Raw genomic sequence first — 16,065 nt, 5'->3', positions numbered from 1 at the left:
ATGACGCAGATTTTGATTTCAAAATCCAATTTTGTATTTTTTCCAAAGCCCCACGGTAACGTAGAACAACAATACACGAGACTGCGGAGTTGTTTGCTTAGTCGGCAATTTTAATAGTATTGAATTGGACCAGACAGTAGAGTGGTTGACTTGACCACGTTTCACCACCTTTAACTACCTAACGTTTCCTACTAGACTTGTCAGATTATTTCCCCCCCCCACCTTTATTTAACCAGGTAATCCAGTTGAGAACAAGTTCTCATTTACAACTGCGACCTGGCCAATGGAAACGCACTTCACGCCACTTCGATACCGAAGTGAGTTTTTCGTAGCAGGTTAGGAGAACTTAAGCACCAGGTTAGGATAATTAACGTAGCAGGTTAAGGTAAGGAACAGTGGTAGGGTTTGCGAAAATGCCCGCCTAACCTGCTACGACAATCACTTTATATGAAGTGGCGTGAAAAGTGTCCCTTGTCAGATAACTATCTATGTAACGTTACCCCCTTTAATATGGTTCTAGGTAGCACATGTTTTACTCTAAACGTGTAGCTAAGTAGAGGGATGGCTACACAAGTCACATGTTTTGAATTGTCAACATAAGCAAAATAGTTTTGACAACTTTGTGATTTAGCAGTTGCCTTAGTTGTGGTCTAGTCCATGATTTCGGGTTCCTGTCAATGCAAGGCTACCTGTCAACGTTAGCGATGACGACGATGAGTATGACATGTCTCCTAACGCACAGTAAGCGCCGACTCGAACTCTCATTAGACAGCTCTGCAAGCCTTAAATGTCAAAATACGTTTGTTACTCACCATATATGGAATTTCGCTGAGCAACTATCTAAATTTACTCCTGTTACAACTGGTATGTACTTAAAAAGGTCTAGATAGAAATGCACAAGCAACCGAAAAAAGGACCTTTCTGCGCCTCCAGTAAATCACGTATTACTCATCACTCACAGGCTTTATTTATTATTTAGTTGCTTGTATATTTTTATTTAGACCTTTTTTGGAAGTACATACCGGCAATAACAGTACATTTAGATGGTTGCTCAGCGAAATTCCATATTTGGTGAGTAATGTATTTTGACATAATATGCTTGCAGAGCTGTGTCATGGGAGTTTGAATCAGAGCTTCTCTTATACTCATCAACATCTCTAATGCACCGATACTGGGGCAGCTTCTACCCAAACTCAATCAACGATCTATATCCCGCTGGTTACATGACAGCAGAACAGATCAAGTGTTGTACCAAGGAAAATGAACGGTGTCCTCCTTTTGTTTTTATCAGTCAGTTAAAAATGTGATTTTAATAGTTATTATTGACTAATGTGCATTTGTGCTACATGTGTATTTGTGCTACAGGAGGCACCTCAGCGGAAGAAGAGGAGATCGGAGGCAGGACATGTGGAGAAGCAGGCAGACCTGTTGGCTCTGGGCACGGCGGCGGGCAGCGTTATCATCTACAGCACAGTGAAGGGAGCACTGCACTGCACACTGGTAAGGAGTGGGATGTTGCGCCACTGTCATTGACCATTTGGGAAGTACCAAAAATCCTACAATTGAGTTGAATGTTGCTTGCTCAATACAACAAAATGGTTGCCTTATGGTTGGAAGTGGTACTTTTTCGGTTTGGGGTTGTATCCAAATTGTCATACCTTCACACTGACCTCATCGACCTTGTCCCGTACTGGGATATTCAGTAATACCGGCACTGAACACAAGTTGAACACGCTGTTTTCAACCCCTACTAATACTGTAATCCGAAGATTAGCAATGCTTACAAGTACATGTCAAATCCCATAGAAAATGCTAACTAAATGCCAATGAGCGCATTGCTAACATTTTGAACGGTTTCTGACCTAAACTATAAAAGTAACAAAAAAAATGCTGCAGTTCCCTGCATGCACAAAACAAATATTAGCCAGCAAGGCCCTTGATCAAGGATTCTCTGCTGTTACATTTACATTTTAGTCATTTAGCAGACGCTCTTATCCAGAGCGACTTACAGTTAGTGAGTGCATACATTTTCATACTGGCCCCCCTTGGGAAACTAACCCACAACCCTGGCATTGCAAGCGCCATGCTCTACCAACTGAGCTACAGGGGACCAAGCGAATGCTTGATTTTGGACGATGCTAACCCCTTAGTTGGATAGCTAACTAGCTACTAAATTAGCTAACCAAATGCACAACGGCAGAGCATTTAGCACATTTTAGACAGTTAACTTAATAGTTAGAGATATATATCTGGCAAACATTTAGTCGTGAATTCCATACTGTAATTAGATCGCCTGGTGCTGCACAACATTGAGTGACTCACAAGGCTCCGGACTCAAGTCGTTGTGCTTGTAAACAAACACCACATGACTGGACTACCGTAAGCTTCATAATAATGTGACCAGTAAAATGAAGAACGCTATGTTCTTTATCTCTTATGTATTGCACAAGTTCACTGCAGGTTTTTACTTAAGTAGCTACAAATATTCACATTTATTAAACTTAAAAACCGTCCTGTGGCTTTTTCAAATACCCAGATTTATGGTATACCATCCAAGCCTAGTACTATAATATGCCGCAGTGTGATTTTTACCCTCAATCTTGCATATCGGCTATCATGAAATTACTAGTGAAATGTCTGATACTGTGTCTATACCAATTGTGAACCCTATTAATCATTTCTCAATGTTCTATCACAGTATCAAAGATCATAGTTGACCTCTGCTCTCTCCCAGGACGGAGGTCACAGTGGCGGGGTGAACTGTGTGCAGTGGCACCCTGAGGACTGCCTGCTGTACAGTGGCTCAGACGACACACACATTGTGGAGTGGGACCTGCAGACGGGCAAGGCGCGCTGGTAGGTACCGGTGGTGGGAAATTGAATGTCCTTTTAAAAACAGTGGTCTAAACGAAAAAGGGTTTTCTCTGCGACAGTCCTCCATGGCTCAGAAGTAACACCTTTTGGGTAGATGAAAGGTCTGTTCTCCACCACGGGTTTCTCTCGCTGTAGAATCTGTTACATTACATTTACATTTTAGTCATTTAGCAGACGCTCTTATCCAGAGCGACTTACAGTTAGTGAATACATATATATTATTTTTTTCAAACTGGTCCCCCGTGGGAATCGAACCCACAACCCTGGCGTTGCAAACGCCATGCTCTATCAACTGAGCTACATCCCTGCCGGCCATTCCCTCCCCTACCCTGGACAACGCTAGGCCAATTGTGCGCCACCCATGAGTCTCCCGGTCGCGGCCGGCTGCGACAGAGCCTGGATTCGAACCAGGATCTCTAGTGGCACAGCTAGCACTGCGATGCAGTGCCTTAGACCACTGCGCCACTCAGGAGACTAACTTACATAATGTAAGACTACATTCACAATCCAATGTGCATTTGAAATCTGATTTACATATAACTAGCCAGCCTTGCATGAGCCTTAGCATAACGGCTCATAGGAGCAGGATCCTATCTCCTGTTTCTGTGGAGTGGTTTGATGTACAAGTACTGCCCTGGACAGGATGCTAGTCTATCGCAGGGCCGTTATAGTTGCGTATAACTCGTGGTCATTTCGATAGAAAACTGTGGTCCAACCACACATGCTTTTTGACCCGGTTAAAACTTCAAGTCACCTGATTCTTGATAGAAGTCTTGGGAGTTCATAAGCTTACAGGGTCTCTCAGCAGTATTGTCAGGAAAAAGTATTGTTGACCAACTAGGCCACTCATTGCTATATAGTGCCTTTTGGCAGATGAGGCCCTAGTCATGCTCACAACTTGGCCCCGATAATCGATCTGAGGTTGACTTAAGTTTCAGTAATTGGATATTTTTTGAATATGTGAATAAAAGGGATTGAGTTTTGTGTTTCTTACTCTATTTTATAGAAGACTCTATTTATTTTTCTTTGCAGTAAGTGGAAGGCAGATCGTGCCTCAGTGACCAGTCTGTGTGTGAGTCCGGATGGCAAGCTTCTGCTCTCAGCGGGACAGACCATCAAGATGTGGGACCTCGAGACCAAGGAGGTGTACCGGGTAAAATGCACTGCCTGGTCAAGCCGACATCTGCATTGGCCATGCAGCATTTACGGTGACATAGCCTCTGCAGAAGTCAGGGCATTCATACTTCTTGCGCTTCATGTAGCAGAGCTGTTGTCAAAGAAATGTTTGTTTATACAGGACCTCCCGTCCACACCTGTCAACCAATCATGTCAATACGGAGCTCTCCGCATTGTTACAGAATTTGAGAGGCACACGGCCATGGGGTACGGAGCTTGATTTGGCCTCTGCATGCCTCCAGAGGCTTCAATTGCGTCACACCCTCATACAAAGCCTCGGACCACATTTTCAGATCAAGCATATATTGGCTTATTAAGTGGGACCTGCCCAGACTACATACGCAGCAGTTACATGGCCTAGTGGCCTACATTCACATGAATTTGTGTTGAAACTATCCGGGGGAACTGACACAAAGGGTCCTTTCATTTATATTTCCATGTAGCGGACGCTTTTACACCCTCGTAACAGTCAAATTCAAACTGATCCGTAGGCATGAGTAATTGGGTTGGGTTCAGTTGTCACCAAATGGAAGAAAAAAGTAAGAAGCTGAGGTGGTACCGGGACATGGCCAATAAGAGGACGACCTCTTCGTCAGAGCCTTTTTCGTTGTGTGCCGTAATGAACATGAGCCAGTTCAGTGAGTACGTCAAAACAGCCCCCCCTGTCTTTGGATCAAGATGTTTTCTCCAAACTTACACCTCCCACCTGTTTTCTCCCCCTCCATCCTCCTTCAGAAGTTCACAGGTCACTCCACTGCCGTGACGACCCTGCGCTTCGCCACCTCGCGGCCCCCGGATAGTAACGGCCTCTACTTCCTCTCCGGGGCGGCCCACGACAGACTCCTCAGCGTGTGGTGAGTACGGAACGCCACAGCGCTTCTCTCAATAGACCCACTATACACGGGTTGTTTTATTGTGTTGCATGTGATATGAAGTTTCTCGTCAAAGTTTCTTACAAAGTACTCCCTTTTAAAAAAGGGACAGCTTGATTGAATAAAGAACAAATGTTTTGACTTCAATTGATTTCTATTGTTCACTTGCTATTAAGAACTCAAGGTTAGATCTACAAATTAACTAAGTAAAGTCAACTGGTTTGTCTTTGGGCTGACTCGTGTGCTGTATATATGCTACATCTTCATGTCGGTCTATCCACCCCTCAGGCAAGTCCGGGAGGATGGCAAGGACAAGAACTCGGTGGTGTCCTTCAACCTGACTGACGAGCCCCAGCACATTGACCTCTTCACCTCCAACAGCAAGGAAGAGGTGAGGCGACCGTGCCTCGCTGGAGGTTATGTGGAGTAGGGGGCTGGTTTTGACCAAGCTAGGTCCCTTGGTTCAAGACATTCCTTAGAAACTCCAGAGTGGTGCAGTGGTCTAAGGCACTGCATCGCAGTGCTAGCTGTGCCACTAGACGCGACCGGGAGACCCATGGGGCGGCGCACAATTGGCCCAGTGTCGTCCAGGGTAGGGGAGGGAATGGCCGGCAGGGATGTAGCTCAGTTGGTAGAGCATGGCGTTTGCAACGCCAGGGTTGTGGGTTCGATTCCCACGGGGGGCCAGTATGAAAAATAGAATAATGATGCACTCACTAACTGTAAGTCGCTCTGGATAAGAGCGTCTGCTAAATGACTAAATAAAAAAATCCAAAAAATATAAACTGGTCTACGACAAGGGTGTGGGGGATGATTTGGGACTGGACCTCTAAGACACATGCCTAATCCAATTTCTCCTTCTCCTAGGCGGTGAGGCTAGCAGTGGTGTGTAAAGACGGCCAGCTTCATCTCTTTGAGCACTTTCTGAACGGGTGAGTCTCTAACACCCCCCCCCGGGAAAGACGACGTCTTCAAATGGCGCTGGCACACCAAGGATCATATCGTCATGTTCAACTTGATTTAAAGCCACATAGTATTGCCCTGTCACTGGGCAAGGCGGTGTCTTCTAATGGCACTGAGTCTTATATCTGACAGGGGAAGAGCGAACGAGTCCATATTCATCCCAGTCATCTCTATTCAGTGAGGAAAAAGGCTGGTTCATGCTATGGGCACAGTGATGTAGGGTAAAGAGAACGATCTATCACTCTTGAATCCCATCAAGTGGCGATTTTAAAACCATTTACTTAAATACTCATCTTAATTCAGTGTGGTAGTTACATTGTTATATTGTACTGACAACTGATACACATTACATGGTACACTACTTTGATACCTAGGTCATGTTCTGTAGGCATGAAATGGAAGATAAAGGTGAGGTGACCTCTGAACCTGTCCAATAGAAACATAATTATTCTCTTCTCTCTGTAGGCCCTGTAAGAAGCCCCTGTCCCCCTCCTGTACAGTGCAGATGTCTGGGGTGGAGGACAGCCCCGTGCCCGTTCCCCTGTTGGCTGCGGCCCTAACCACAGACACACACAGCCTGCTGCTTGCCTACGGCAACCACTTGCAGCCTGTCATTGAGAGAGTGGTGAGTGGTGCACACTTCAATTCAATACATGTGGTGTATTCTCCAATGCGCAAATATTGTTACCTTTCAAATAGACCTTCACAGATGAATGTTCCAGCTAATAAACGGTTGTATCTTTTTTAAATCTAGGCTGGTGACAATAGGCTAGCAATATTCCTGAATTGAGTGTCATTGGCTTTTCAATGCACAGTTCACACTTTAAGAATGTTTTTGCTTTGGTTTGTACACTTCACCTCTTCCAAAGAAAGTTGCACCCGCTGTGTGATTAAGGTTAATTGGTAGACCTAAGTGATGGAATATTCTGCTAACATGCTACCTATTCCTGCCGTTAGGCACGGACAAATTATATCTTACTCGGTCAGTAGTATGAAAATATATTTTCACTCCTTACCGCAAATGCTGTCCTGTGCTTCACCCAGTCAACGGAGTGAATATGTTGTAACACAGCAGATAAAATACTATACATTTGTATGATTTTATATATTTAAAAAAAAGATTTTATAGTTATACCTTTACTGACTGTTTGTCCCCTCCCTTTTCCCCTCCTTAAGGAGGTGAACACAGCAGAGAGACACGTCTGCCTGACCCGCGATGTCCACACCACCCTCTCCCTCGCCATGGAAATGACAGTTTCCAAGGTAATGCCCAGCGGCAGCGATTTGGGCTTTTTTACTCTTCTGAGCAACTGAGCCAGTGGCATGGCCACATTCCTGTTACGTTGCTCAATTAACTTACTGAAAATTTCAGAGCATGAATTTCTTTCCATATTTGTTTCTTTCAACACGCCCCCAATCCCTGAAAGCTTGTGTTGTTTTCCAACAATTTTACATATTGATTGGGGAATGGGTCATTGAAATTGAGTGGTTTGGTAGGTGAAAACTGAAGAACAGTCAAATGACTGCATACGCTCTTGTTTCAGGTGAAAACCCCAGTAGTTAATGCCAAGAGCAAAGTCCTAGTCCCTGGACTTTCCGGTCACCAAGCGCATGTCCAAGGAACCCTGGGATCCGAGAAGAGGAGAAAAGGCACAGACGCCAAAGAGGTATATTGTCATACATAAACCTGGACCAAGACCATCTAGGCCTTCCCTCGAGATAGTGTTTCTTGCTCGAAAATACATGGATCCAACTTGCCCCTCTCTTAACTCTGTTGGCCTTAGCCATAAAAACCTTGACTATTTGAAGTTTTAGATTTGAAGTAATCTCGGAAACCCACAACTAAAATCTTGTGTAATTGCGTCAGATGCTCAATTAAGTTCTGGGGGCAGGCGTGTTGAAGGTTCTAGAACGAGAAGCGGAAGCAGGGCGGTAACTCCACCGCCTCTCTTTGCAAGTCTGTGGGCCAAATTTCCCCTCCCTTTCCGAAATTTGAAAGATGCAAACAACTGCGGAATTGTGATTTGTACAAATGATCACTGACAAAATCTGCGCACGGTAACAAAGTTCCTCGTTAAGGCGTCTGCATACTTCAGTTCGGCTGGCGCCTAACCGAACGAGTGTGCTCGCAATACTCTCTTAAGACCTTTGCTTGAAAAATGAGAAAAAAAGAAGCAATAGTATGGTTTGTCAATTTGAGACACCGTAACCAGTATACACTTCCTCAAAATAGTCAGAATTATCCATCATTCATTGACGTTTTTGCCAAGGAGATCTTAGTCTTATTTTACGTCTATCTAAAATGTTTGGTACAGTATTTCTCAATGAAAAAATTGCAAAGTGATTGCTGTCGTTGTTATGAAATTATCAACTTCACCATGTATCTAAAAATGACCGTACACTGATTAATTGTTTAAAGCAAAGCTATTGCTGATGGTGCACCTGAGCAATCAAAATAAAATCTGTTGTAAAGCCCTGTTCAGCAGGTATGGTAAGAGTACCTGTTAAGCCCCTGTACCCACTAAGCCCAGTTCCTCCTTTGATTCAAATAAACAATTTCTGCTGTTTATTTTTGAATATTTCAACTAATCCCACTAGTGGCCAATTTCAAAGCTGCTGAAACTTTGGTTGAGTCTACCCTCAACACATTTTCCGGATATTTTTAGTACCTTCTCAAAGTATGATCACTTATCTAAAATTAAGAGATTCATGTGCTGATTCGGAAAGTATTCAGACCCCTTCACTTTTCCACATTTTGTTACGTTAGTCTTCTAAAATGGATTAAATATTTTTTTCCTCAATCTACACACAATACCCAATAATGACGAAGCGAAAACAGGTTTTTAGTCATTTTTGCAAATTGATAAAAAATAAATAACTGAAATACCTTATTTACATAAGTATTCAGACCCTTTGCAATGTGACTCGAAATTGAGCTCCGGTGCATCCTGTTTCCATTGATCATCCTTGATGTTTCTACAGCTTGATTGGCGTCCACCTGTGGTAAATTAAATTGATTGGACATGATTTGGGAAAGGCACCACAGTTGACAGTGCATGTCAGAGCAAAAACCAAGCCATGAGGTCGAAGGAATTGTCTGTAGAGCGCCGAGACAAGATTGTGTCTAGGTAGAGATCTGGGGAAGGGTACTAAAAAATGTTTACAGCATTGAAGGTCCCCAAGAACAGTGGCCTCCATCATTCTTAAACGGAAGAAGTTTGCAACCACCAAGACTGAGAGACTAGTCAGGATCGAGGGAAAGATAACAATAACATAGCAAATAGGTTGTCACTCAACTAATAAAGCGTAATGTCGCGCAAGCCATTTTAGCATTTGAATGCTGAAGGTGCCGCGCAGATGTGTATGCTCAGTAACAGGCCGCCTACATTGTTAGTCAGCGCACGAAGCTGTGCTGCTGATATTCCCTGGGGTTGTTTGCCAGGCAAAATGACTTGTAGATCAATGGCTGTCAACAGTTACATGCTTATTTCGCCACTGAAAGAGAGGACTCATCAGTTGTCACAAGTTATTTTCGGAAGGCAGAAATTAAGAAAGATGAGCAAAACAATTGTGGATCAGTGAATCGTAATGTTTGAATCTATTTTTCTGACCGATGCGTGCTACATTTGGATCGGTATTGGGTCCGCGGACCGATGCAGTTTTATCTTAAACATTTGAATCGGGGACTGATACATATCGGTGAATTGTTACATCCCTGATATATGCCATTTAACAGACTATTTTATCCAAAGTGACTTAGTAATGTGTGCATACATTTGACGCAAGGGTGGTACTGGGAACTTAACCCACTATACTGGCGTTGCAAGCACCATGCTCTACCAACTGAGCTACAGAGGAACTGTTGCTGCCATCAGGCATGGACGAATTCTGTGTTACTCTGTCAGTAGTAAATGCAGTCAGACACCATGCAAAAGTATCCTTTCACGCCTTCCTTAAGAAGGGTGAGTGCCGTCCTGTGCCTTACCCAGTGGAGGAGTGAATACATTGTAGCACAGCAAATAAAATACTATATAGCTCTTCCTTCATGTATCTGTTAGCTGCAGACTTGCTGAGTTGCCGCCCTCATTTTAATTCTGTTTACCCTTCTGCTGCTACTCATCCTTTTCCTCTTCAGATGTCTATAGCGGAGCGACTCGGCGAGATTGATCTGTCAACGGAGAAGGGGGGCGTCAAGGGGGCCCCTTCTCTGCAGACTGACAACTTTGCGGTGCTGCTGGTGCAGGGTCTGGAGAGCAAGGACGCCAACATCCTTAATGTGAGTGTACCCTTTTTTTGGGGCTACGATAAGGCACTAGCAACACACCACAATAAGATCTCTTTGGTTTTGAGTTAACCCCCTAAGGTTGATGTCCGTGCCCCCGTAACAATCGGACAGTTTAAGCTATAGATCTCACAAACTCGTCTGTAGCTTCCGAACGGTTTGGCCTACCCACTATTATGACCCCTATATGGAAAGATGAGACTCTCACGAACACAATTGTGTTCTCCGTTTTGCTCTACGACTTGTCTGAAGTCAGTACAGCCGATCTGGCAACTTCTGTCTGTAGCGTCCTACACTAATAAGACCCCTCTGTGTAAAGGTGAGACACTCACGAACACATACATGTCGGTTGATTTGCTCTATAACGCCCGCAAGACTCGTCTGAAGGTCCCCCGGTACCAGTCGAAAACATTAATGGATAATTAATAGCAAAATTATCCTTGGCATGTCCTTCTTAAACAATTCCATATAGCTTAGTAGAACCCCCCCTCTCCCGGCTTAGGCTCTTATGGGTTAAATAACTATTTTTTTCCCTGGTTTGGGGTTTGTAATATCAAAAGGCTCCAGTGATGATGTGATGTCAAAACAAATTATTCCCACATTAGTAATGATTGCGAATGCGTGATGCAAATTATTTTTGAGGTCTAAAGAAAAAGGAGCTACATGAGTACCTTGTACTGTTTACCTTGTCAACTCCCACAGTTTTGATCTTGGCATTGATCTTGAGTTTTATTTCTTGCTGATTGAATGATGGTAAATTGCTTATGGAGTTTATTGGATAGTAATATCCCAGACAGTTCTGCTCCTTATTGAAATCGATTTAGAATTAACATTCTTAATTGCACTTGCTGCTATTGGTCTCTCCTCCGCCCCACAGAAAGTGTTTCAGACCCGGAAGGACATCTTCATAAAGAAAACGGTTGCACGGTTACCCCTCCCTGCTGTCTTGCCATTGGTGGAGGAGATCACCAAGAGAATGCAAGGGCATCCATACACGTAAGTGAACACCTCCGAATCTGTTATCAGATATGGTCAGATCTTGATAATATCAGCATTGACATGATGAATTTTAATATTAATTGATGCTAAAAGTAAGATTAACAGTAAATGTTGTGCTGCTAACTGTATATTTCAAGTCAGGATTTCATCTGTAATACCCATTTTGTTCAGTATCTTCTTTGTAACTTAACATCAATATTACCTTTTGGGTCGTTGTAGTTAAATCCATTGGGTGTCATGCCTAAATCCTAACCCTGATCTTGTTGCCCAAAGTGAACCTAACTGCACCCCTACTAAACTCCTCTCTCCTTTTCCCCTTTGTCCTACAGGGCAGTGCTGATGGTGCGATGGCTCAAGGCTGTTCTCATGCAGCACACCTCCTACTTATGCTCGGTGAGTCTATCTATGGGTGTCTTCATATATCGCCTTCAAGCTTCAGGTCCAAACATAGCTTGACCAGGGGAATGAATAGCAGCAATACTGTTACGCTCTGCTAACCAGTAGCTCTATAATCATATGGGAGTTGTCTTTTGTGTTTGAACAGTTTTGAATTCCTTGCTCTTGAGAAAAGTTATAGTTATGCACATCATACTCAGATTGTTATTGACAGAATGACTGAGCCAACATTTAATTTTCCTGTAAACAAATCCATGGAATAATGCTTTCATAAATACTGATCTATGTGTGTTCTATCCTCTGTACCAGTTGCCAGACCTGGTGTTTCAGCTAGGAGTGCTGTACCACATGATTGAGAGTAGAGTCAAGATGTTCCACAAGCTGACAAAGCTGCACGGCAAGCTCTATCTGCTCATGACACAGGTACGTCTCAGCAGAACTTGTAGCAAACTTTAGTTTTTCTTTCACAAATGATTGCCAGTGCCGTTCCCATAAACTCTACGCACAGATGGGTCCAGAAACTAGGCCTACTTATTGAAAAGCCATGATTAATTGACCAGATCATTCAGGTGTGCTAATGCTGGAATAACCCAAATAAGTAGAACTGGTTGGGGATACTCGAGAGTTTTGGGTAACAGTTTGAGATGGATGGTAAGACAGTGATGCCAATACTACCCTGTATCGAAAGTGACTGGCCTTTTTGATGGCCAGGTCATTGATAGTACAGTGAAAAGAGAGCCTTTCCCCGTGTTTGATGCGCCCTTTGTCCCTGCCGAACCCTAGTTATCTTAGAATTAAATTGTAAGTGTTTTTCAAGTTTATTCGCCAGATCTGGTGTGCTAGAATGGCACGGGACAGTAGGGTTGGGCGTCGTCAACGTTTGTCCTATTATGATTATGGACCCATAAAACATTGTGATATACGATGCTATCGCCCCTATTGTGGAGAGGGGAGATGTATTTAAAAAAAAAAAATAGAAATAAAATCAGCTATAGTGTGAAATTGAATGCAATGGACGAATCATGATGGATGATAATGTTGAAAGTCTGGGCAGAGGCTAAGTGCAGGCAATGTCAAATATTTTCTAATATTCCTTTCTAGTGGAGGATAAGAACAGGTTTGTGACTGTGTGGCAGATGATGGAACAGTGACTATCTGAGGAACGGGCTTGCAGGAGAGATCTCGGTTATAGACCTACATGGGCTGGATAGAAGCAGTCTACAGTCTTAAGAACTGGGTAGTAATTGCTACACTACATGACCAAAAGTATGTGGACACCTGCTCGTCGAGCCTCTCATTCCAAAATCATGGGCATTAATATGGAGTTGGTCCCCCTTTGCTGCCCTAACAGCCTCCACTCTTCTGGTAAGGCTTTCCACTATACAGTGCATTCGGAAAGTATTCAGACCCCTTAACTTTTTCCACACTCTGTTACGTTACAGCCTTATTCTAAAACTAATTAAATCTACACACAATGACAAAACGAAAACCGGTTTTTGCAATCCTTGAAAATGTATAAATAATAAATACCTTAAGTATTCAGACCCTTTGCTATGAGACTCGAAATTGAGCTCAGGTGCATCCTTTTTACATTGATCATCCTTGAGATGTTTCTACAACTTGATTGGAGTCCACCTGTGTTAAATTCAATTGATTGGTGAAGGAAAACACCTGTCTATATAAGGTCCCACAGTTGACAGTGCATGTCAGAGCAAACACCAAGCCATGAGGTCAAAGGAATTGTCTGTAGAGCTCCGAGACAGGATTGTGTTGAGGCAAAGATCTGGGGAAGGGTACCAAAACATTTCTGCAGTATTGAAGGTCCCCAAGATCAGTGACCTTCATCATTCTTAAATGGAAGGAGTTTGGAACCACCAAGACTCTTCCTAGAGCTGGCCCCCCGGCCAAACTGAGCAATAGGGGGAGAAGGGCCTTGGTCAGGGAGGTGGCCAAGAACCCGATGGTCACTTTGACAGAGCTCCAGAGTTCTTCTGTGGAGACGGGAGAACCTTCCAGAAGGTCAACCATCTCTGCAGCACTCCACCAATCAGGCCTTTATGGTAGAGTGGCCAGACGGAAGCCACTCCTCAGTAAAAGGCACATGACAGCCTGCTTGGTGTTTGCCAAAAGGCAGCTAAAGGACTGACCATGAGAAACAAGATTCTCTGGTCTGATGAAACCAAGATTGAACTCTTAGGCCTGAATGCAAAGCGTCATGTCTGGAGGAAACCTGGCACCATCCCGACAGTGAAGCATGGTGGTGGCAGCATCATGCTGTGGGGATGTTTGTCAGCGGCAGGGACTGGGAGACTAGTCAGGATCGAGGGAAAGATGAACAGAGCAAAGTACAGGGAGATCCTTGATGAAAACCAGCTCCAGAGCGCTCAGGACCTCAGACTTGGGCGAAGGTTCACCTTCCAACAGGACAATGACCCTAAGCACACAGCCAAGACAACGCAGGAGTGGCTTCGGGACATGTCTCTGAATGTCCTTGAGTGGCCCAGCCAGAGCGCGGATTGAATACTTTCCGAATACACAATGTTTGAACCTTGCTTTGTGCACGCGGGCATTGTCATGCTGAAACAGGAAAGGAGAACTGTTCGTCGGGAGCTTCATGAAAGCAGCCGCACACAAGCCTAAGATTACCATGCGCAATGCCTAGGGTTGGCGGGAGTGGTGTAAAGCTCGCCGCCACTGGACTCTTGAGCAGTGGAAATGCCTTCTCTGGGGTCATTAATCGGGCTTCACCAGCTGGCAGTCCAACGGACACTGGCAGTCCGACGGACAAATCTGGGTTTGGCGGATGCCAGGAGAACGCTACCTCCCCGACTGCGTAGTGCCAACTAAAGTTTGGAGGAGGAATAATGGTCTGGGGCTGTTTTTCATGTTTCGGGCTAGGCCCCTTAGTTCCAGTGAAGGGAAATCTTAACGCTACAGCATTGAATGACATTCTAGACTAATCTGTGCTTCCATCTTTGTGGCAACAGTTAGGGGAAGGACCTTTCCTGTTTCAGCATGACAATGCCCTCGTGCACAAAGCGAGGTCTATCCAGAAATGGTTTGTCGATCGGCGTGGAAGAACTTGGGATGAATTGGAACGCCGACTGCAAACCAGGCCTAATCGCCCAACATCGGAAAGTATCCAGACCCCTTTACTTTTTCCACATTTTGTTACGTTAGTCTTATTCTAAAATTGATTTAAATTGTTTTTTCTCCCCTCATCAATCTACACACAAAACCCCATAATGACAAAGCAAAAACAGGTTTTTAGATTTTTTTGTTGCAAATGTATTACAAATAAACTGAAATCATATTAATACGTAAGTGTTCAGACCCTTTACTCAATATTTTTAAGCACCTTTGGCAGCGATTACAGCCTAGAGTCTTCTTGGGTATGACGCTACATGCTTGGCACACCTGTATTTGGGGAGTTCCTCCCAGTCTTTCCTGCAGAGCCTCTCAAGCTCTGTCAGGTTGGATGGAGAGCGTCGCTGCACAGCTATTTTCAGGTGTCTCCAGAGATATTTGATCGGGTTCAAGTCGGAGCTCTGGCTGGGCCAATCAAGGACTTTCAGACACTTGTCCCGAAGCTCTGAAATGCACTGTCAACTGTGGGACCTTTTATATAGACAGGTGTCTTTCCAGATAAGGTCCAATTAACTGAATTTACCACAAGTTGTAGAAACATCTCAAGGATGATCAATGGAAACAGGATGCACCTGAGCTCAATTTCGAGTCTAATAGCAAAGGGTCTGAGTACTTATGTAAATAAGGTATGTTTTTTAATACATCTGCACAAAAAAAAACTGCTTTGTCGTTATGGGGTATTGTGTAGATTGGGGGAGGGGGGCAATTTAATCAATTTTAGAATAAGGCTGTAACGTAACAATGTGGAAAAAGTCAAGGGGTCTGAATACTTTCCGAATTACGTGTATGTATATACACATACATAGTACCAGTCGATTTGAGTAGGTGTCCAAACTTTTAAGGGTTCTTTATTTTTACTATTTTTTACATTGTAGAATGATAGTGAAGACATCTCAACAATGAAATAACACATGGAATCATGTAGTAACCAAAAAAGTGTTCAAGACATCAATATATTTGAGATTCTTCAAATAGCCACCATTTGCCTCTGACAGCTTTGCACACTCATGGCATTCTCTCAACCTGCTTAACCTAGAACGCATTTCCAACAGTCTTGAAGGAGTTCCCACATATGCTGAGCACTTGTTGGCTGCTTTTCCTTCACTCTGTGGTCCGACTCATCCCAAACCATCTCAATTTGGTTGAGGTCAGGGGATTGTGGAGGCCAGGTCATCTGATGCAGCACTCCATCACTCTCCTTGTTAAAATTGCCCTTACACAGCCTGGAGGTGTGTTGGGTCATTGTCCAGTTGAAAAACAAATGATAGTCCCACTAGGACCAAACCAGATGGGATGGCGTATCGCTGCAGAATGCTGTGGTAGCCATGCTGGTTAAGTGTGCCTTGAATACTAAAT

The 16,065-nt window shown here is 43.8% G+C and overlaps 1 protein-coding gene across 1 annotated transcript in view; it reads left to right on the top strand.

Moving 5' to 3' along the window:
• The window catches only part of wdr43 (WD repeat domain 43), a 37,014-nt gene that overhangs the window by 649 nt on the left and 20,300 nt on the right, over positions 1 to 16,065 (top strand). The window contains exons 2-14 of the mRNA XM_084182018.1: positions 1,366 to 1,500; positions 2,735 to 2,856; positions 3,907 to 4,027; positions 4,786 to 4,904; positions 5,211 to 5,313; positions 5,790 to 5,854; positions 6,351 to 6,510; positions 7,062 to 7,148; positions 7,430 to 7,552; positions 10,021 to 10,161; positions 11,045 to 11,163; positions 11,496 to 11,559; positions 11,872 to 11,985. Of these exons, the coding sequence (XP_084038144.1) occupies positions 1,366 to 1,500; positions 2,735 to 2,856; positions 3,907 to 4,027; positions 4,786 to 4,904; positions 5,211 to 5,313; positions 5,790 to 5,854; positions 6,351 to 6,510; positions 7,062 to 7,148; positions 7,430 to 7,552; positions 10,021 to 10,161; positions 11,045 to 11,163; positions 11,496 to 11,559; positions 11,872 to 11,985 (1,473 nt within the window). The remainder of the gene's footprint in view (positions 1 to 1,365; positions 1,501 to 2,734; positions 2,857 to 3,906; positions 4,028 to 4,785; positions 4,905 to 5,210; positions 5,314 to 5,789; positions 5,855 to 6,350; positions 6,511 to 7,061; positions 7,149 to 7,429; positions 7,553 to 10,020; positions 10,162 to 11,044; positions 11,164 to 11,495; positions 11,560 to 11,871; positions 11,986 to 16,065) is intronic.

This window comes from Coregonus lavaretus (genome assembly GCF_964263955.1).
Source record: "Coregonus lavaretus genome assembly, chromosome: 18".
Lineage (NCBI taxonomy): Eukaryota > Metazoa > Chordata > Actinopteri > Salmoniformes > Salmonidae > Coregonus > Coregonus lavaretus.
This window is presented reverse-complemented; position numbering and strand designations above follow the sequence as displayed.